The sequence below is a fragment of the Nicotiana tabacum genome, chromosome 11 (assembly GCF_000715075.1).
Source record: "Nicotiana tabacum cultivar K326 chromosome 11, ASM71507v2, whole genome shotgun sequence".
Lineage (NCBI taxonomy): Eukaryota > Viridiplantae > Streptophyta > Magnoliopsida > Solanales > Solanaceae > Nicotiana > Nicotiana tabacum.
The window spans coordinates 54,001,108-54,024,502 of record NC_134090.1 but is presented as its reverse complement, the minus strand read 5'-3'; the positions used below and the strand labels follow the sequence as shown (position 1 = coordinate 54,024,502).

Here is a 23,395-nt window from a genome sequence, read left to right as displayed (position 1 = left end):
GACTAAAAAGGAAATAGGTTCACATAAATTGAAATGGAGGGAGTATGTTATAACACGTTAAATTACTACACTAATACTGTAGAAAGCAATGGCCAGCTCAAACCCTAGAGATGACACAAACCCTAGAGATGACTTTAGACAACAACAAACCCATTAATTTCCCACAGGTATGGGGAGAGTAAGATGTACACAACCTTACCCTTACCCTAGAAGGGCAGAGAGGCTGTTTCCGATAGACCCTCGGCTAATGACTTCCAGACAACACACTACAGTCTTGAGAGCTCAATTTGGCCAGTACCCAAAAGTATCGAATATTTGCAGGTAAGCTGGGAAGAAACAGCAATAAACTTAGTAGTCAATTTCAAACACAACCTCTAGGCTAACACAGCTTAAGCCCTTCTAGCCTTCTGCTAACTGATTTAATAAATTATGGTCCATACAATAAATACCCAAAAAATCATTTTGGACACAATCACAGCAATGAAGACGACTCACAACTGCATTTTGCCAGAATTAGCCAAAGAGATCCCAAAGAGTTTATGTACAGAAATCATTTTTCACTTTTGCTGATTTCTCAAAGAATGACTTGGAAACAAACCAAAGCAAAAAGGAAAACTTGAAAAATAAACACATTAACAATCCTTTTCTTTTCCTCTAGCTCTATTTGAACTATATGTAAAAGAGTGAAGGAGAGGGAGAGGGAGAGATTATTCAGCAATGCGACACGCAAAAACAACAATGAACACCTCTGGCCTTTGCGCAGAGTAGACACAGCAAGAGAGACACTTAGATTCTCAAGCTAATGGATGCTAAATATCCCAGAACAGGGTTAATAGGTGAAAAATTACACGTCGTCTTCAGTAAGCTGCACATTGTATCCATGTTTTATCTCTGCATCAGTGTAAAAGTTGGGTCAAATTCAAGAATAAGATGCATCACAATTTAAATTCAGAAACAGCTAGACAGGGAAGTAAATGTATACCAATTTCAACAGGAACAGTAAACGTTTAAAGAAATCAGAACAATTATAAACTTTCATGTACAACAATGTGCATTCCAAAAATTTGCTTTGACGACAAGGCTAGAACTCTCATCCAATTAGGTCTTAGTTTGATTAGGTATGTCCAACAAAAGTAAGTTAAACACTTTGTACTCCCTCTATGCCAATTTTTTACCTGCTCTTTCTTTTTCTTGTCAGTCTCAGGAAGATTGGGACCATTTCATATTCAGGAACTCTTTGATCTTTACATTGTCATTTTCCCTTGCTCTTATAGGCTTTGACATGAATTATTGCGGACCCCACTGGAAAGATACATTTGGTATTCTATGCATATTAAGCTTAAGAGTGGACCATAACTTGGAGAGACAGGAAAAAAAGGAAAGTAATAAAATTTTATTGGGATGGGTGAGAAACAATTAATGCAGAAAGTTAACATACAGAAGCAAAGTTCAAAGGATATACTGAACTCTGTAAAGTTAAGGATCATCAAATTCATTATATTAATTTTTTTAATCGCCAAATGTAAAGATAAGAGAAACACAAATGAAACAAAGAGAAAAAAAAAAGAAACATAAGAAAGAAGGGCAGACTTAGTTAACATTCCCCTTTATGTTATGGTTGGACATATGAACCACGGTCTTACAGCTAATTCTGCACTTGCTCAACACGCCCAACTACCAAGAACTCATAGGCAAAATATTGGGATCCCTCAACTAACAGTGACCCCAACGATGCCAATCTTTAAGTATTACTGTTTAAACAATAAAAATGTCTAGACAAGGATCAGCAGGATAACACATTGGCATTTAGATAATGCTAAGTTTAAAGCTGTAGAAAATAACATGAAGAATCCGGGAAGAAAGTGTTTAAAAAACATTTGACACTGCTAGAAAATAAAGATTTATTATTTATGAATTTCATAGTAAGTGTCCAAGATAAGTCCTTATTAGATATTTGTTTCGTCATTCTAATCTTTTACTATTTTAAGGAAATCATATACTTGCATCACAGGCTGTTTAATTAAATAATAACTTCATGTCCAGCTTGCTCCCCTCTCTTCAGGAAGTAACCACAATGGATAACACCACTGGTCGTCCACCATTTAACCGAGTTAAGAAAGTTGCTTATTCATTTCTCACTTTATATATCATTGTTCAAGATTTCAATCACTTCCCAAAAATAGTGGTGGTATGATCATTTATTTGAAGCCATAGAAATGTGTATGATGGATTAAAATTAACCTATTTGAACATATGCATTCTCACAAATCACTATCACGAATGATGAAAGTAAAGATGGATAAAAGAACAGCGCTCTACTGCCTTAGCAAAGTCTAGAATGCAGTAATCTGAAAAATCTGAGAAATACAAATAAATGATATATGGAAAAATATTTAAAAGGACAGTCATCAGATTTTTTTTGGGTGAACGAGGGACTGTCATCTGAAAAATCTGGTACTGAACATATTAAATATGATTTCCAGAAAAATCGGGATACATACATTGACAGTTGCTCTCAACTGTTTAACATCATAGACAATTATTGTGTTCACCAAAACCTCTCACCAAAATGGACTATGTACTCAGAAAGAGTTGGAGATGGGATCATTTGAGGCAAAACAAAGGTTGTGAAAGATCCACCCACTCTACACTGAATATAAGTTTTTTTTAATTATTATGAAATCTATACTGAATACAAGATTAATTAAGCAAGGACGATAAAAATCATAACTTCAGTCGACACATACACGGGATAGCTTATATTCTCAAGATGGATAAATCACCAATTCTATAAGCTTAGAGTGATAGGTGCAATTAAACATTAGAAATTAGGAATCAAATTACCTTTGATTGAAGCCTTTTTGTACTTATCCTTCCTTTCAACCTCATTTTCCCATCCACAAATGTCATCACCAATTTCATCCCTCTCCTCATTTCCTATTTCACTTTCACTTGCTGTCTCCCATTCAGAATCATCAGTTTCCTGGCCACACATGTCTCCAGCATCACCCTCACAGTGAACTTCACCATGTTTAATAGCAGCCTCTCTAAACAACCACGCTGCACGCATCTGCTTTTTTACTAAACGCTCAGCATAATCAGGAACCTTGTTTTGTCTCAAAGACAGATCAGGATCATTTGATTGAGAACACTCATTTATAAACAGAATAGCATCTAGTAAGCTCTCCTTGGCTAAACCAAGCATGTCGTACGCCTGTGCTCTTCTCCAAAGGCTTTTGGCATGACGATTCACAGGATTATGGAGACACAATGCACGAGAAGCATCACCTATAGCAGCCAAGGGTTGTTGCAACAAAAGATGACACTGAGCGCGATTGCTGTATAGTACCACTCTCTCTTTCTTTGACCTAATTGGGCATAATGCCAATGCTTCTGAGTACTTAGCTGCAGCCCCGGAAATATTTCCTGATGAAAACAGGGAATTTCCTTCTAGTTTTACCACCAGCGCTGCTGCCTGTTTGATATGAAGGTCCTCTTTAGGCATATTTTTCTCCCATTTTAGTCTCTGTTTGGAATTCAGTAGTTCTTCAATTTCTTCTTTTACATGGCTATTGATTTGAGTACGACCTGTCCCTTGTGATTCCATACATTCCTGAAGAACATTGATTATAGAGTCTCCAAGCTTCTTATGATCACCAAGGGATGATATCTCTGCAAGATCCACAAGTGCAGGTACAGTCTTTTCAATCACCTACAGAAAAAATAGTAGATAAGAACTTCGACATTTTTAAAGGTGTCCAGATCTATGGTTAAGATACTGCATAGAATGACTTCTTAAGATTCAGCTTATGGCTATAATATAATATTGTAAATTGCTATCAAAGAGAAAATAGGAGAAAGCTGGGGACTATCTCATCCTATGGGCACCTCTTGACTATGAAACCATAGAGAGATCACGTCTAAAGGATTCCATTTCTATTCAATTGATACCACATCCGATTTGATTTAACTCATAGATCCAGTTGCTAAGGAAAGGCCAGTCTGCAGACTGGAGTTAAATTCCTTGAAAAACTCCTAGTCTTCTGATACGTATCTGAATGTAATAACTATAGTTAGTGGATAATCATAGTTAGTAATCAAGTTAGTAGTTGAGTTAGTAGTTAAAGTCGTTAGTAAAGGTTGTTAGGGAGCACGTGCAAGTCATGTGATTTCCAGAAGTTAGTTATAACTAACTCTGCATCACGTGGGTTCATATCTAGCTCCCAAATCCGTTCTCTGTATTTTCAACTATTGTTGTGAAGATCAATAACACTTCCTTTTCTCTGTTCTCTCAACTCTTTGGGCTTCATCAAGCTCTTGGAATCACTGTTCAAGAGTAGTTCATCTCTTACTCTTTAGGTGTTCCTTCTTTTTTGATTTTCAGAAATTCTATTGCATATCATTGGTATCAGAGCTCTGATTCCTTGGCTACGACAATGGGCGATCACAATACACGAATGGCAGAGTTACGCAAGGACGTTGACAATCTCAAGGGTTCTGTGGATTCTGTAGTTCACACTGTGGCAGAATTAACTACTTCTGTAGAAGCAAAATTTGCCCAGGCATTAGAAGAAATTAAGAAGATGATGTTAGGCAATGGGAATAATCATGCACACAATGGACCAGTAGCAGATGGGGGTGAAGAAGTTCTGAGGAATCGTGCAGAGGATCGAGTGGCTAGAGCTGTTGAACATCAACCTCCCTGTAGAAATTACCAGGTGGATGTGGCTATCTCTAAGTTTGATGGAACAGGATCGAAGGATTGGCTCTATAAGTGTGAGCAGTTCTTTGATGTGGATGGGACACCTGAAGATTCAAAGGTGAAATTGGCTTCCTGTAAACTTGAAGGTCAAGCTTTGCCATGGCATCAAGGGTTCATGAAGTCGAGGGTTACAAGGGAGTGGCCTCGATGGGGGAGTATGTAGGATGTCTCTATTCGAGATTTGAGGCAGAATTGTTTGACGATCCAATGGGGGATTTCAAAGACCTAAGACAGGTAACAACTGTTCAAGAATACATTGATCTATTTGATGAATTGCTTAATAGAGTAGAATTGCAAGATGAATATGTCGCTAGTTGTTTCATAAGGGGGTTGAAACCTGAAATTGGACTGCCTGTTAAAATGTTGAATCCTAGATCCTAAGCCAAAGCCATAAGCCTAGCCAGAATACAAGAACAAACCTTAGAAGTCCAAAAACAAATTTTTCTTTCAACACCTATTCTGCCAAATCCCAGAAATAATCCTAGAAACTTCCCTATGAAATCACCTTCTTCTCACTTTGGACCAAGCCAGTCATTCACACAAACCACTGCCCAGAATTTCCCAAAAACCCAACACCCTTACCCTGTTAATCCTAAACCACCCTACAAAAATGCCAAGCTTTTGAGTCATGCTGAAATGGAGGAGAGGAGAAGTAAAGGATTATGTTTTAACTGTGATGAGAAGTACACTCAAGGCCACATCTACAAGAAGAGGAGGCAATTCTTTTCCATGGAAGTGGATGAGGATATTGAACCAGTAGAGATAGAGCAAGGAGAGATGTTGGATCCTGCAGAATTATTAACCATGATAGCACAGGGTTTAGAAACTGATCAGGAAGGGTCCATTCTACCTCATGTATCTGTTCATGCTATGAATGGTATTCATGACTTTAGAACCATGAGAGTGACAGTCTCTATTAAAGGAAAGGCAGTACATGTGCTTATTGATACTGGTAGCACCAACAACTTCTTGGATCTCAACACTGCCAAGAGATTGGGATGTGCTCTGACTGCCATTTCACCCTTTGCAGTCTCAGTAGCTGATGGTAATAGGGTACACAGTCATTGTGTGCAAGAAATTGATATGGAAAATGCAGGGAGTTTCCTTTGATTCAGATATGCTAGTATTGCCCATTGGAGGGTGTAACATGGTGCTAGGAATTCAGTGGTTGATCACTCTTGGAGACATCACGTGGAACTTCAGGAAGCTCCAGATGGAGTTCACTATCATGGGCCAAAAGATATCCTTGAGAGGTATCCAGCCTCCTGCTGCTAAGCTAATCCAATCTGGCAAGATGGATAAGTTGCTAGCTAAACCTGAGCTATGCATGATATCGTTGGGCAAACTAACAGAAGAAACAGTAGAAGGAGATATCAGTCTGTTCTCTTTGGAATCTCAAATGAAAACTCAGAGTGAACCTGTAGAATTGCAACTCATATTGCAGAAATATGGGGATCTATTTGAAGAGCCCAGCACACTTCCTCCTTCTAGGATGCATGATCATAGAATTACTCTGAAGGAAGGTACCTCTCCAGTCAACAAGAGGCCTTATAATCCAACTATTCAGAAGAATGAAATAAAGAAGATGGTGGATGAGATGTTAGCTTCTGGTGTAATCAGACATAGCACCAGTCCTTATTCTTCACCAATTGTAATGGTAAAAAAGAAAAATGGCACTTGGAGGATGTGTGTGGATTACAGGGAATTGAATGATTGTACAGTGAAGGACAAGTTCCCTATTCCTATAGTTGAAGAACTATTAGATGAACTACATGGAGCTAAGTATTTCTCTAAGTTAGAACTCAGATCTGGATACCACCAGAACAGGATGTATGAGCCTGACATTCCAAAAACTGCCTTTAGAACTCACTATGGCCATTCCAAAAACTGCCTTTAGAACTCACTATGGCCATTATGAGTTCATGGTCATACCCTTTGGCCTTTGGCCTAACCAATGCTCCATCAACATTTCAAAGTCTAATGAATCAGATATTTCATGACTTCCTTAGAAAATCAATTTTGGTCTTCTTTGATGATATCCTTATATACAGTGCTAGCTAGGCAGATCATCTGATCCATCTTGAGGAAGCTTTCCAAGTTTGAGATCCCATGTGCTCTATGTCAAAAAGAGCAAGTGTGCCTTTGGAGTAAAACAAATAGACTACTTAGGTCATGTAATCTCTGAAGAAGAAGTTGCTATGGACTGTCAGAAGGTAGAATCAGTGGTGAACTGGCCTCAACCAACTACTCTAAAGAGCTTAAGAGGTTTCCTAGGCCTCACTGGATATTACAGAAGGTTTATAAGGGGGTATGGTACTATTGCAAGGCCCTTACATGACCTGTTGAAGCAAGGGAACTTTATCTGGAACTCTGCTGCCACTAAAGCAGTGGAAAATTTGAAAAGGGCACTCACTACAGCACCTGTTCTGGCATTACCTGATTTCAACAAGGAATTTGTAGTGGAAACTGATGCTTCTGGTTCTGGCATTGGAGCAGTGTTAGCTAACCACACCAGGCCTATAGCCTTTTTCAGCAAGGGTTTATCAGAGAAAAACAAGGCACTATCAGCCTATGAAAGGGAGTTGCTAGCATTGGTCACTGCAGTCCAAAAATGGAGACCTTATCTACTGGGAAGACACTTTGTAATCAAGACTGACCATCACAGCCTCAAGTATCTACTTGAACAGAAGATCACTACTCCTGGCCAACAAAAATGGTTGGTCAAACTGTTGGGTTATGATTAAACCATATCCTACAAAAAGGGTAAGGACAACATTGCAGCTGATGCCCTTTCCAGGAAGGAGGATTCAATTGAACTATTCAGCATTTCTGGGGTCTCTTTTGAACTTTTGGAAGCAGTTAAACACAGCTGGACCCAAGATCCAGCACTCCAAAAGTTGACTCAAGGCCTGCAATCTGGTACTTGCTCTAAACCTCACTACTTGTTTCAAGGTGGAATACTTAGCAGGAAAGGAAGAATGCTGGTAGGTGCTGATCAGGACTGCAGGTAAAGAGGTCATTTTTGTAGTAGTCGACAGGCTCAGTAAGGCTGCTCATTTTATGGCCCTCAAACATCCTTACACAGCTTTAGAGGTGGCTCAGACTTTCATGGAGGGAGTGTTCAAACATCATGGAATGCCAAGAACTATTGTGTCGGATAGGGACAAGGTATTTACAAGCAGATTTTGGCAAGAATTATTCAAGTTACAAAAAGTCTCACTCCTGACTTCTTCTGCCTACCATCCTCAAACAGATGGTCAAACTGAAGTTGTTAATCGATGCTCGGAATGCTACTTGAGGTGCATGACAATTGATAAACCAAAGGAATGGCCCCATTGGTTACCTCTTGCAGAATGGTGGTACAACACAACCTTTCACTCAGCCACCCATATGACCCCATATGAAGCTGTTTATGGTCAGAAACCACCTCCTCTACTTCCCTAACAACCCTTTGATTCCCAGTTGGATGTGATAGATAGGAGCTTACAGGCAAGAGAGGCAACACTAAGGGCCTTGAAAGCTCACTTGGAGAAAGCTCAACACAGAATGAAAATGCAAGCAGACAAAGGCAGAACTGATAGGAGCTATGCAGTAGGTAATTGGGTCTTCATCAAGTTACAACCCTACAGACAACTCTCTCTAAAGAGCCATTCCTACCAGAAATTAGCTGCCAAGTTCTTTGGACCTTTCCAAATCATTGCCAGGGTAGGCCAGGTGGTCTATACTCTAGCTCTACCTCCACACTCCAAGATCCACCCTACATTCCATGTTTCTCTGCTCAAGAAGAAATAAGGAGCTCACACTGCTTCTGTGACACTACCTGTGGTACATTCTGACTCAGGCCATGTACTACTAGAACCTGAGGCAATATTAGATAGGACGCTGGCCAAGAAGCATGGCAAGGCAATAGCACAAGTCCTTATCAAATGGCTGAATGCTGCTCCAGAGGACAGTACTTGGGAGGATCTGCAGGATTTCAAGCTCAAGTTTCCACCTTTTAATCCTTGAGGACAAGGATCATCTGAAGAGGCTCCTAGTCTTCTGATACGTATCTGAATGTAATAACTATAGTTAGTGGATAATCATAGTTAGTAATCAAGTTAGTAGTTGAGTTAGTAGTTAAAGTCGTTAGTAAAGGTTGTTAGGGAGCACGTGCAAGTCATGTGATTTCCAGAAGTTAGTTATAACTAACTCTGCATCACACAAATCCCTTCTCTGTATTTTCAACTATTGTTGTGAAGATCAATAACACTTCCTTTTCTCTGTTCACTCAACTCTTTGGGCTTCATCAAGCTCTTGGAATCACTGTTCAAGAGTAGTTCATCTCTTACTCTTTAGGTGTTCCTTCTTTTTCGATTTTCAGAAATTCTATTGCGTATCATCTTCCTTATTACTTTTCCTTTTTTTTTTTTTGATGAGTAAGATAATATCATTAAAAGGGCATGAGGAAGATGCCGAATTACAACTCCATGTTACTTTTACTTTTTGTATTTACGCTTTCTTTAATATATGTAAACAACAACAACAACAAATCCAGTGTAATCGCACAAGTGGGATCTGGGGAGGGTAGTGTGTACGCAGACCTTACCACCTACCTTTAAGAAGGCAGAGAAGCTGTTTCCGTCAAACCCTCAGCTCAGGGAACAAAAACTAAAATTCTAATATATGTAAACAACAACAACATACCCAGTATTATCCCACACTGTGGGGTCTGGGGAAGGTAGTGTGTACGCAAACCTTACCCCTACCTTGTCAGGATAGAGAGGTTGCTTCCAATAGACCCTCGGGTCAGGAAAGCATGAGCACCACATTAATGAAAAATATAGACAAGAAGGGACAGTACCAAAAAACCATATAAAAGCAGAATAAAAACAACAAGATAGTAAGGTGATCAACAATGAAAGAAAACAACGGTTAGTCATAAAAACCTATTACCAACAGAAAGCGAGATTGCGTGCCAATACTACTGTTATGAACACTCTAGACTACCTACTCTACTACCCTAATCCTTGACCTCCATACCTTCCTATCAAGGGTCATGTCCACCGCCAGCTGAAACTGCGCCATTTCTTGCCTAATCACCTCTCCTCACCTCTTCTTTGGCCTACCTCTACCTCTCCATAGGCCCTCCAATGTCAACCTCTCACACCTCTAGGGGCGGATATAGAGCATGATATATGGGCTCCCAGGAACCCAGTAACTTTTGCGTATACCCTATATTTTTGTTAAAATTTTTATTAACTATCTATTTGTGAACCCAATTATTATTATATATTAATTTGAGATTGCGACAGGAACCCATAAATTTAAAATCCTGGATCCGCCTCTGCACACCTCCTCACCGAGGCATCTGTGGTCCTCCTCCTCATATGACCAAACCACATAACCCGCGCATCCCACATCTTGTCCTCAATAGGGGCCACACTCCCACTCTCGTGAATAACCTCATTTCTAATCCTATCTAACCTGGTATGCCCGCACCAGTGTTTTTGAGAGCGCGAAGCGCAAAAAAGCAACAAGGGCTCGCCTCGCTTCAAAAGCGAAGCGCACGCTTTATTAAAGTGAAGCGCAATTCTTAAAAAACAAAATGTAAAATTATAAATAATCAAAAACTTCAATTTAAAAACTTAAAAGTAGGTACTAGGTACCACCAAATCCTCCACAAACCATAGGACAAGCAAAATCAAAGCTACTAAATTACTAGAATCAAGTCAATCAACATCTTATTCTTCTACTCTTCTTGTTCTTCTTCAAGATTGTCAAAATCTTGAATTCCTCTATTATCTTCATATTGCTCGTCATCTTCTTCTTCCCCGTCCTCTTCATGATCACTTTCATCTTCATCAATTAGGGATAGGGATCGACTTGTAGTAGCCACACTTTTTCCCTTCCTAATCGAGCTTGAACTTGGAGTATTCCTCCGTAAACCATAAGGATCCTCCCCAACACCACTACCAACCGCAACATAACCCCAAGTGAAATCAGAGTCGCCTTCGAATACTTCTTCATCTTTACAATTTTCGGGGACTCCGGTTAGCCACTCATTAGCCTCATAATATTGTCCAAAAAAAATTGGATCAATTATATTGCGGTGGTTGTAGCGACGCCTCAATGCTCTATTGTATTTTATGAACACTAGATTATGGAGGCGCTTCAAGGTTAGTCGATTCCTCTTCTTTGTATGAATCTGCAAACAACATGTCTCAACTAATTAGTAGGAGTTGGACAATTGAGATATAATTTACTTTATCTCAAAACACGAAATAATTCTTTTTATTTCTCACGTGTTCAAAAACACTCCAGTTCCTTTCACATCCGGATGAGCTACAAGTTAAACTTATAACTTTGATGGCGAAAATCTATAAATCCGGAGTCTCTACACCATATTGGTCCCACCATTCAACTATAGAAGTCAAAAAAAATGTTCAGGAGTTAATAAGTAAAAACAATACATTAAAGTTAGAGCTATAAAATATAGAAACACTTGGTCACCTGGCGACTTCGTCTTTCTTTGTTTAATAGCAATTCGGAGCTTAAAAAGTCCTTCAGATGCCTTGTAAATAGCAAGCTGATCTACTATCTTTTCTTGCAAGTCTTCATCTGGGTCAACTTGATAACAACCTGATGGAATCCTGTCCACACTTCTTTAGCCAATGAATTATTCTCATGCTGATCATAAAAGAGTGACGGGTTCAGAATAAGTCCAGCTGCATGCAAAGGTCTATGAAGTTGCTCATTCCATCTTGCATCAATGATCTGAAAGACCTTTGCAAATTTCTGCTCATCAGTGAATGATGCTTGAATAGCCTACTTGGCCCTATCAATAGCTTCATCGAGGTAGCCCATTAGTGGTTTTTGCTCCTCATCCACCAAACAAAGTACTTTAACCAAAGGGCCACCAATTTTAAGAGCACGAAGGACATTATTCCAAAAAGAATAAGAAAGAATAATGCGTGCAACATCTTTCCCCGCACTTTCCTTTGCAAATTTACTCTTGCTCCATTCCTCTGAAGTGAACAACTTTCTCAAATTGGCTTTTTGCAAGTGGATACTATGCAAAGTCAAGAAAGTAGTGGCGAACCTTGTCTTGCCTGGTTTCACCAATTTTTTTTTGCATGGTGAATCTTCTCATCATATTCAATAACAAGGGCCGCTGAGAAATATAAGAATGTACCCTAACGCCCTAGCCAAAAACTGTAGAGAAGGGGTTTTCCTTGAAAATGTCCCCGAACATTAAGTTGATACAATGAGCCACACATGGAGTCCAATAGACATTCTTGTACGCTCCTTCAATCATGCCACCCGTTTTCACATTTTCACCCGTATTATCAGTGACCACTTGAACAACTTTGCTTGGGCAATCTTTTCAATGGTGTTATGAAACAAGGTGAACATTTTGATGTGGTCAATGGATGAGTCACTAGCATCAATGGACTCAAGAAACAAACTTTCCTTAGGAGAATTCACCAACACATTAATAATCATTTTCCCAGTTCTTGTCGTCCACTTATCCATCACAATGGAGAAGCCATACTTGTTCCACACAACTTTATGCTCCTCAACAATTTTATTAGTCTCCTCCACTTCCTTATTTAGATAAGGGCCTCTGATTTCATGATAAGTGGGAGGCTTCATTCCAGGTCCGTATTGACCAACGGCCTCAATAAAGTCTCCAAAAGTATCATAGTTGACACAATTGAAGGGGAGCCCAACATCATAGACCCATCGTGCAAAAGCTCTAACTGCACGATCCCTCAAAATGTCTTTAGCAATTTTTTGTACATCTTTTCCACCGCTCTTTGCTTCCGGCTTCTTTGGGAAATAGCAATCTATAGGACATTTAGTTGATGATCCATGGCTTGAAGAGATTGCATCTCTTCCCCGTTTTGTTGGAAGTGACAATTCTTCAACATCATCATCATCAAGATTGGTCACCATTGGTTAATGACTCATTTGATTTTTTTGCTCCTTCTTCTTTTCAACAAAATTTTTTATTTCTTCCCTCACCACCGGTGGGTATTTCGGACAACTTGTGACGTTTCTATCGCCACCAATAAATGGTATTTAAAGCAATAAATTTCACCCGTTGTCGTCTTGTTACAAAACTTGCAAACAACTTTTGTATTCTTCTCATTAACTCTATCGCCATATCGCCAATTCTCTTTCGAACTTTGAGACATTTTGAAATCTCTATTAAGATATAAGAAAATACATAATCAAATAAACTGAAAATACATATAATATATATAAATAATAATGAATTTTCTGAAATGAAATACATATAAAATTAATCAAATAAACTAATTATTATATATAATAATTAATTTTATATACTGAAATATAGACTAAAAAATCAAATAAACTAAAAAATACAACATATATAAATAATGGAAGAAAGAAGGAAAAATGAAGCAGAAGAATCAAACCAGCGCTGGACTCCAGCGAATGGTTCTGACTCAGAAGAAGAAAGAAAGAAGAAGGAAGAAGAAGGAAGAAAGAAGGAAAAAGAAAGAAAAAAAGGAGAATCTGGACAAGAGAAGAAAGAAAGAAGAAAGAAAAAAATAAGAAGGAGAACAAGAATTTACCTGGACTGGAGAAATGGCAGAAACCCTAGTTTTGTGATGAAGAAGAGAGAAGGCGTCTGTTTACACTCTGTTTTGTCGAGGATCAGTAATAGCGAGCTTAGGGGTCTGTTTTGTATAATTTACAAGCAGACCCAATCTTTTTTTTTAAAAAAAAAAGGGCCCAGCTGCGATTTTTTAACAGAAGCGATCAATTCAGTCGCTTCGTCGCCTCGTCGCCTTGTCGCTTTTTTCACTGAAGTGTGTGCTTCACACGATCGCATCGCCTTAGGCAGTAAAAAGCGATGCCCTGTCGTTTCGCGCTTAAAGCAACGAAGCGATCGCTTTTCCAAACACTGGCCCGCACATCCAACTCAACATCCCCATCTCTGCTACCTCCATCTTCTAGACATGAGCGATCTTGACTGGCCAACTCTCAGCCCCATACAACATCGTTGGCCTGACCACCACTCTGTAGAACTTACCTTTAAGTTTCAGTGGCACCTTCTTGTCACACAAAACACCGGAAGCGAGTCTCTATTTCATCCATCCCGCCCCAATATAATGTGTGACATCTTCATCAATCTCCCCATCCCCCTGAATAATAGACCCAAGGTACTTAAAACTTCCTCTCCTATGAGTCCAGCCTCACCTCCTCTTCCCCTCCTTGAGTCTTGCCACTGAGCTTACACTCCAAGTATTCTGTCTTGGTCCTGCTCAACTTGAAACCTTTAGATTCCAGGGTCTGCCTCCATACTTCTAATTGCGCGTTCACACCGTCTTGCGTCTTATCAATCAATACAATAGCATCAGCAAATAGCATGCACCACGTCAACTCCCCTTGGATGTGGCGCGCCAGTACATCCATCACCAGAGCAAACAAAAAAGGGCCAAGTGCCGACCCCTGATGCAACCCTATCGTAACCGAAAAATGTTCTGAGTCCCTACCCACCGTCCTCACTCGGGTCTTTGCTCCATCATACATGTCCTTAATCAACCTAACATAGGCAACAGGTACACCTCTAGCCTCCAAACATCTCCACAAAACCTCCCTCGGAACTTTATCGTGCGCCTTTTCTAAGTTTATGAACACCATATACAAGTCCTTCTTTCTCTCCATATACTGCTCTCCATCTTGTTGAAATAAAGTACAAGGCAATAGTATGCATGGACATGTCTGTTCTTTATTTGACGTTTTCATCTTCCTCGAGTTGCACTCTATTCACAGTGTAAGTCATAACACTGACATGGCCTCTCTAAAATATATTTGATAAGTCAAATTCATACCATTGATAAGACAAGGGGTCTCAAAAGTATTTATAGCGTGACGACTTTGCTAGCAACTATTAACCGTATAGTCTACTCAAAGTAATTAGTCCTAAGTTCGAGAAGTGTCTTGAATCTGTCAAATATGTTAAGCCTTTTCTTCTCGGTCAAAATATAAATTTGATAAAGGACATGTACGAAGGTGCCATCATTAGCGTGAGAATAGTAGTAGGAGATACAACAGCGTTTCCCATCATCGTGGGTTTACTCAATGGATCGGCATTGAGCCTATACTTGTTTATCCTAGTTATTGATGAGCTAACCAACACAATACAAGATTAGGTTCCATGGTGTATACTATTTGCTGACACTATTGTGCAACGGTGTCAACCAAAAGCTAGGGCTATGGAGAAGCACTAAAGAGTTTAGGATAAGCAGAAGTAAAACTGAATGTATACACTGCAAGTTAATGAGCATGGGAAGAGTGAAACTGAGGTGAAATTAGACGTGATTGTGGTGCCTAAATGCAAATAATTCAGATATTTAGGCTCATTGTTCCAGGAGAATGAGATTATAGATAAGAATGTTACACATAGAATCAAAATCGAATGGCTGAAATGGAAAAGTGTTACTGGGGTGTTATGTGATATAGAGATGCCTACCATAGTGAAAAATAAGTTATATAGGATAGTTATAAGACCGACAATGTTACATGGGAATAAATTTTGGGCCGCTAAAGTTAAACACATCCATAAAATGAGTATTGCAAAGATGCGGATGCTAAGATAAATGTACGGTCATACAAGACTAAAAAAGATTAAGAATTAACATTTGCGAGAAGGTGCAAGTAGCACACGAGGAGGATAAAATGAGAAGTCTATTAAGATGATTTGGTCATGTCTTGCATCGACCTCCCGATGCACCGGCCTATAAGTGCGAAACTATGGTGAGTGAACATGTTAAAACGGACGAGGTACACCTAAAATCACATGAAAGGAAGTTGTCTATAAAGACATATGCTTTCCTTGAATCCATGCAGCTTTAGCTTAGGATAGGGCACAATACATGTAGAATATCTATATAGACGATACTAGTTAGTTAGAAATATGTTTTAAACATGTTAGTACATTTACTTTAGATCTTATGCTTTCTAGGAGTCTTTAGGTCCTACTAGAAATTCTTATGCCAACAGAAATATAAAGAACTTCAAGTACTTCTTATTTATTTTGTACCTTAGATGAATCTAAATGGAGAAACCTGGTCAATGGGGATCCATATAGCCGAACCCAATTTGCTAGGGACTGAGGCTTAGTAGCTGTTGTATTCTCTTCTCAAGTCAAAGTAGCTACAATATTCATTTCTCTTAAAACTAGAAGATGAGAAAGACTTTCATAAAGCACAACGAGAAAGACTTTGAGTGTGTCCAATACCTAATGTGTAATGGTGCAAGTAAATTAATATAATTATTCTTCTCGTAAGAGTTGGAGTTAATTCTCATTGTGCAAGTAGATTTTTGCTATCTGTTGCAAAAGGTCTTAACCAGGTTACTCCAGAGGATAATATAATTCCATCACATTGTGTCATTTCACCTCTAAAACAGATTCCACCTGAAAATAGGTGTTGGGCAAAACAAAACCTTCTTAATGATTCACAAGAATGCTTTCAGCCATAATTGTATGGCTCTGCTGATTTGGTGCATCTCAACAACAACAAGAAAGAGTTGTCTTTGTGAACAACAACAACAACCCAGTCAAATCCACAGGTGAGGGATCTGGGGAGGATAGTGTGTAGGCAGACCTTACCCCTATCCCGATGGAGTAGAGAGGTTGTTTCCGATAGACCATCGGCTCAAGAAAACGAAAAAGATGAAAAGAGACAACAGAAATAACTTCTTGTTAAAAAATTCTCCATCTAAATGCAGAAGTAGATCAATCAAACAAGATGCTCATTTTAACCTTTTTGACAAAGTAAAGCCAAACACCTTCAAGACAGATTGGCACCAAAGCTAGTAACAATAGTGCAAATCAGGCTCGATAGGATAGGAAAAAGAAATTCTTGCAAGCAAACATGACTAACGTCCTTGTAATAATCGAAAATTTTATATATACTGATTAACTCAAAGAGTTTTAAAAAAAAAATTAAATAGTTAGTGGGCCTAATTTATTATTACATCTATTGGTTGGATAATAAAGTAGTTGGGATAAAATATATAGTAAAAAGTTAGAGCTATATATATATATATATTTTCTGTTCTGGCGGCACATGAAAAGACCTAATATGCCGTGGTCTTAGTTAATAATAAAGAAAGAAAGGAGAAAAATGCGTATCGATAAAGGACCTAAGGCGGCTATCACTGCTCGGGGAGAAGAAAGAACCAGGTATACATATGTTCATATGAACATATCCTACTACTGTGATTCAATTGGTATATATTTGTTATTATTTTTATCAAGATAATAGTTATAGCAATGGGTAGGGAAAGACATAATGAATTGACCATGATTAAATAATTAGTGGAGTTAGTCTAAAAGTTTGGATTTCAAGAATGAATAATCTGACATGGAAAGTAATCGATGTAGGCTACAATTCATTTTTTTTTGCCTCTTTAAATTGGAGATAATGCCTAATAATTGGAGTATGATGATAATGATTAGTTATAGAGTAATCATGTGGCAATGATTAGATTTGAGCATGTTAGAGAAGAATTGGTACAAGTCACCGTGACATAATGAAGTCACTGCCCCAGCTTGGTTTACGTCGTTTTTTTTGACATAGATTTTCATTAATTGAATCGGGGGTTAGACTTTGATTTTTGATTTATTCTAAGATTATGGGAATTATTCGCGTAAACTAATTAGAACGTGTTATTCAATACTTTGGATAGATTAAGGCCATTGGAGACTGTTTGGTTGGTATCTAGACGTCGCAAGGTTGGGGAACCTCCCGTTAGCGAGGTAAGTGAGACTTTAAGCTTTGATACTTGCTTTTCTAAAACCCGTTTTGAAAGTGTGTTTTCTCTGCCTGGTCCATGTGTTGGGACAAGCGTGCGCTTGGCAGAGTCGATGGTCTTAGACTAGCCGCAAATATATTATTTTACGAAAAAAAATATTATTTTATAAGTTGTTTGATAGTGTGATACGGCTGTGCGCCATGAGGTTGAGTCTTATAGTTTAATTCGGCTGTGAGCCATGGTGTTGAGTTTGATATGGCCGTGCGCCATGATATTGAGTTTGATACGGTTGTGCGCCATGATAGAGTTTGATACGGCTGTGCGCCATAATGTTGAGTTTGATACGGCTGTGCACCATGATGTTGGGGCATTATGTATGCCTTTGTACATCACCCGAGCATTGTGTATGCTCTGTTACATATTTGAGGAATTGTGGTGCCGTTGTGGACTCGTAGGTGTGTTGGTAAATTTCTTTCACTGCAATTATGATAAGTCCTTAGTGGGTATCCTTGTTGGTTAATTCTTAATAACTCTGTTGATACACATAGATTGAGTTATTGTATAATTATCATATTTACTATATCATTCGTGTTGCAGTGTGTTTGTATTTTCTAACACTTGTTCCAGAGGTATTTAAAGTGGCGGGTCGAGGATCTGGGTTATATTTACATATAACTCACTCTTTACCTGCATCTCTATGCAGATACCGTTGCGGGAGATAGAGCTTAGTGGCTGACGAGTTGTTCGAGTGGAACCTATTGCTGAGGTGAGCCACCGCATTATTCGTGGAGGCTTTCATTCAGACTTGCTTAGTTCGTGTTAGTTATCTCTTTTTTTTGGGGTTTGCATACCCGTCAATAAAACTCATATTACTCTGTTAGATGCTCCATGGTCTTAGTGTGGGATTTGGGCTAGAGTTTTACAAGGTATTGAGCGATACTCGTTACCTCTTTAATTATTAATAATACTTTAGGCATGTACTTTTTCTCTCAGTGTTTGTGTAAATGGTTAAATGTTAGAGAAAGGGGTTGCCTGCCAGGAGATGTTAGCTGGGTGCCAGTCACGTCTAGGGGGTAGTTTGGGACGTGACACACACACCTTCATATGCTAGGACACGCACACCTTCATCTGCTAGACGTGGTGCTGGACGAGGTACTACCCGAGGTGGTGGTCAAGTTGGGGCTCATTAGACTAGAGCTCAGACTAGTAGACAGGCTGCTCTCCAGCCTGAAGTTGTGAACACGGGTCAATCCCAAGCTACTATGCCAAATCGAGTACAAGAACAAATGGTTCATGATGCTCCACCATCAGTCCCAGTTGATGTGCCTACTGTTACCTTACCTGCAGATGCAGTGGTGAGGTTGTTGAATGTGTTGGAGGCGTTAGTGCCTACTCAGGGTGGACTTCCAGCTCCCCAGACTACTTCGCAGGCGCAAGCACAGGTTCAGTTGAATGTTGCAGCTCCTCAGATAGCTCCTCAGCAGGTTGTTTAGCCAGTTGCAAATACAGGGTAGTCTAAGGATCTTAAGAATTTCATAGATCTTAAGAATTTCATAGATCTTAAGCCACCAGAGTTCGATGCTACATAGGCTTCTATTGAGTCCCAGAAGTTCATTCAGCGTTGTGAGAAGATACTATCTACTTTGGGGCTGAAGGAGACTCGAGGGTTGGAATTTGCTACTTTTCTATTTTCAGGATCTACAGAGTCATGGTGGAATTCAGTTCAAAGAGATAGACGAGCAGGTTTGCCACCTATTACTTGGTCAGAGTTTTCGGCTATGTTTATGGATAGGTTCGTTCCACTGAGCAAGAGAGACGACATGAGACGTCAGTTCGAGCAACTACGCCAGGGCAGTATGACGGTTACAGAGTATGAGGCTAAGTTCACTGACTTAGCCATTTATGCACCTTTTCTAGTTGCAGATGAGCATGAGAAAGTGAGGAGGTTCGTGGATGGGCTTGAGCATCGTTATCGGGGTCATGTGGTTAGGGATGTTAGAGGTGGTTCGTACGAAGAGGTAGTGGATACTGCTCTCCGTTATGAGTCTTATCAAGAGAGGGACAGGACCGAGCGAGAAAGCAAAAGGGCTCGTAGCGCCGGCGGGTTTAGTGGAGCTCCATCTGGGGGCAAGAGTGGTTTTAATCGTGGGCAGTCCAGACCTACTCAGTCAAAGTCAGTGGTGCAGTCTTCTAGGAGTACTTATCCAACTAGACAAGGGCAGCATCAGACACAGAGGAAGGATAATAGCTCATATCAGTCAGGTCAACATCCGAGGTGTTCCAATTGTGGTAGAAATCATAGTGGTCGTTGTTTTGGAACAGATGGGGCTTGTTTTACTTGTGGTCAAAAAGGACATATTGCTAAGTATTGTCCTAGAGGATATTCTGCTACTAGCCATGCCACTCCACAGTCGCAGAGAACGTTTACAGGTACAAAGACTCAGACTCAGCTAGCTAGAGCCGCTCCGTAGGTTGCTCGTGGACAGGGTCGACAGGGTACACAGACTATTCAGGAAGCGGGCGGACCGTCGAGATTCTTTGCTATGGCCAGACAGGATGTCGAGGCATCTAATGCAGTCGTCACAGGTATTATCACTATCGGTTCTTATGGAGCTTACGCTCTTATTGATCCTGGTTCTACGTATTCATATGTATCTCCATCTTTTTCCATATACTTAGAGCGAGGAATTCAGTCTCTTAATGTGCCTTATATTGTTATATCTGTGGATAGAGTCTATAGAGATTGTGTGATATTTATTCAGGGCAGGACACCGCAGTTGATCTACTAGTGTTGCCTATGTCTGACTTTGATGTGATTATGGGTATGGATTGGTTAGCGTCATGTTATGCTTCAGTTGATTGTCATTCCAAGCGAATACGTTTTGATTTTCCGGGAGAACCATGTTTAGTGCGGAAAGGCATAACTCCTCTGACTTAGGGAAAGATAATATCCTATGTAAAAGCCCGTTGAATGATTAATAATGGGTGTTTGGGTTTTATTGCTACCGTTCATGATACACACTTGGAGGATGTTACTATTGATAGTGTACCAGTGGTTCAAGAATTTGCTGATGTGTTTCCAGAAGACTTACCCGGGCTGCCTCCGATGAGAGAAATTGAGTTCAGTATTGATTTGGTGCCAGGAACTCAACCTATCTATATTCCTCCATACCGTATGGCTCCAGCGGAATTGAGAGAATTAAAGGTTCAACTTCAAGAGCTACTTGATAAGGGATTAATCAGGCCTAGCGTGTCACCTTGGGGTGCACCTGTGTTAGTTGTTAAAAAGAAAGATGGTACGCTAAGAATGTGTATTGATTACAGGCAGCTGAATGAGGTAACGATCAAGAATAAATATCCGTTGCCACGTATTGATGATCTATTCGACCAGCTACAAGGTGCAACTCACTTTTCAAAGATTGACCTGAGATCGGGTTACCATCAACTGAGAATTAAGACCGAGGATATATCCAAGACAGCATTTTGGACCAGGTACGGGCATTTTGAATTTTTGGTGATGTCCTTCGGGCTTACTAATGCCCCCGCGACATTTATGGACCTCATGAATAGGGTATTTAAACCATTCTTAGATCATTTTGTGATTGTATTTATTGATGACATTTTGGTCTACTCTCGAAGTGAGGCAAAACATGAACAACACTTGAGAGTTGTGCTATAGACACTTCGGGAGCGAAAGCTTTACGCCAAGTTCTCAAAGTATGAATTTTGGTTGGATACAGTTTCCTTTTTGGGACATGTGGTGTCACGAGATGGGATTCAAGTTGATCCAAAGAAGATAGAGGCAGTTCGAGATTGGCCTCGACCCACGACTCCTACAGAGATACGTAGCTTCTTAGGCCTAGCCGGATATTATAGAAGGTTTGTTGAGGGTTTCTCAAAGATAGCGACTCCATTGACTCGATTGACTCAGAAGGGTGTTGCATTTCAGTGGTTAAATGAGTGTGAAGAAAGTTTTCAGAAATTGAAGACCGCATTAACTATAGCTCCGATTTTGACACTACCTACAAGTGCAGGGGGGTTTATTATTTATTGTGATGCGTCTCGAGTCGGTTTGGGTTGTGTGCTGATGCAGAATGGCAAGGTAGTAGTTTATGCTTCTCGACAGCTAAAGAACCATAAAGAGAATTATCCAACTCATGACTTGGAATTAGTTGCGATCGTATTTGCACTTAAGATCTGGCGTCACTATCTTTATGGTGAGCCGTGTGAAATCTATACTGATCACAAGAGTCTGCAATATATAGTCAAGCAAAGAGATCTGAATCTGAGGCAGAGACGGTGGTTAGAATTACTTAAAGATTATGATCTTACTATTTTATATCATCCCGGGAAGGCGAATGTGGTGGCAGACGCCTTGAGTAGAAAGTCTATGGTAGTTTGGCCCGATTTACTGCTGAAGAACGACCTATGGTTATGGATATTCAGGCATTGGCCAATCGGGGAGTGCGTATTGATCATACATTGCCGGGCAGATTACTTGCGGGTTTGGTAGCACAATCATCCTTGGTTGGACAGGTCAAGGCTTGTCAATTTGAAGATCCCCATCTAGTTAGACTCCGAGATCGAGTGCAGAATGGTGGTGTTAAGTCATTTGCTATTGATAATAAAGGTGTGTTACGACGGCATGGTAGATTGCATATCCCCATGGTGGGTGATGTAAAGCAGTTGATTCTTGAAGAGGCTCATAGCTCCCGTTACATCCATCCAGGTGCTACTAAAATGTATCAAGACTTGCGTGAATTGTACTGGTGGAAAGGTATGAAGTATGTTATTCTGAAACATGTAACTAGTTGCTTAAATTGTCAGCAGGTAAAATATGAGCACCAAAAACCAGGAGGTGTGATGCTGTAGTTGATTATCCCTGAGTGGAAGTGGGAAAGGATTACTATGGATTTTGTAGTTGGGTTGCCACGTACTTTTAAGAAACATGATTCAGTATGGGTGATCGTGGACAGACTCACAAAGTCCGCACATTTCTTATCAGTTCGAGTTACTCATACTGCTGAACAACTAGCAGATATATACCTCTGTGAGATAGTTCGGCTTCATGGTGTGCCTATTTCCATAATATCGGATCGGGGTGCACAATTTACTACTGAATTTTCGAAGTCATTTCAAAAGTCTTTGGGTTCTCAGGTTAAGTTGAGCACAGCTTTCCATCCACAGATGGACGGACAATCCAAGCGGGTTATTCAGATCTTGGAGGACCTGCTTAGAGCTTGTGCCATTGATTTTGGTGGTCATTGGGACGATCAATTGCCGTTACCAGAGTTAGCTTATAATAACAGCTATCAGTCGAGTATACAAATGGCGTCGTTTGAAGCTCTATATGGTCGTAAATGTCGTTCACCAATTGGATGGCTTGAACCTGGTGAAGCACAGCTATTGGGTCCGGATTTGGCTCAACAAGCTTTAGAGAAAGTTGCATTGATACGTGAACGACTTCGGACAGCTCAAAGTAGACAAAAATCCTACGCAGATAAGAGAGTTCGTGATTTGGAGTTCATGAAAGGAGAAAAAGTCTTTTTGAAGGTGTCCCTTATGAAAGGAGTCATGAGATTTGGGCGCAAAGGTAAGCTAAGTCCGAGGTATATTGGTCCGTATGAGATTTTAGATCGAATCGGGTCGGTGGCGTATAAACTTGCCTTGCCTCCGAGGTTGTCTGCGGTTCATCCCGTATTTCATGTGTCTATGCTTAGACGATATGTTCGTGATAATAGTCATAAGATTCAGCCAGAGGATGTGGAGCTTGATGAGAACTTAACTTATGAAGAAGGTCCGATATCTATTCTTGATAGGCAAATGCGGCAATTGAGGTCAAAAAAGATTGCTTCA

At 39.9% G+C, this 23,395-nt stretch overlaps 1 protein-coding gene across 1 annotated transcript in view; it reads right to left on the bottom strand.

Annotated features, from left to right (window-relative positions):
- Positions 1-481: 481 nt before the first annotated feature.
- LOC107793541 (uncharacterized) overlaps positions 482-23,395 on the bottom strand; it is a 28,985-nt gene continuing 6,071 nt past the window's right edge. Inside the window, exons 3-4 of the mRNA XM_075225078.1 lie at positions 2,845-3,712; positions 482-891 (exon numbers count right to left, since the gene is read on the bottom strand). Of these exons, the coding sequence (XP_075081179.1) occupies positions 845-891; positions 2,845-3,712 (915 nt within the window). The 3' untranslated portion in view covers positions 482-844. The remainder of the gene's footprint in view (positions 892-2,844; positions 3,713-23,395) is intronic.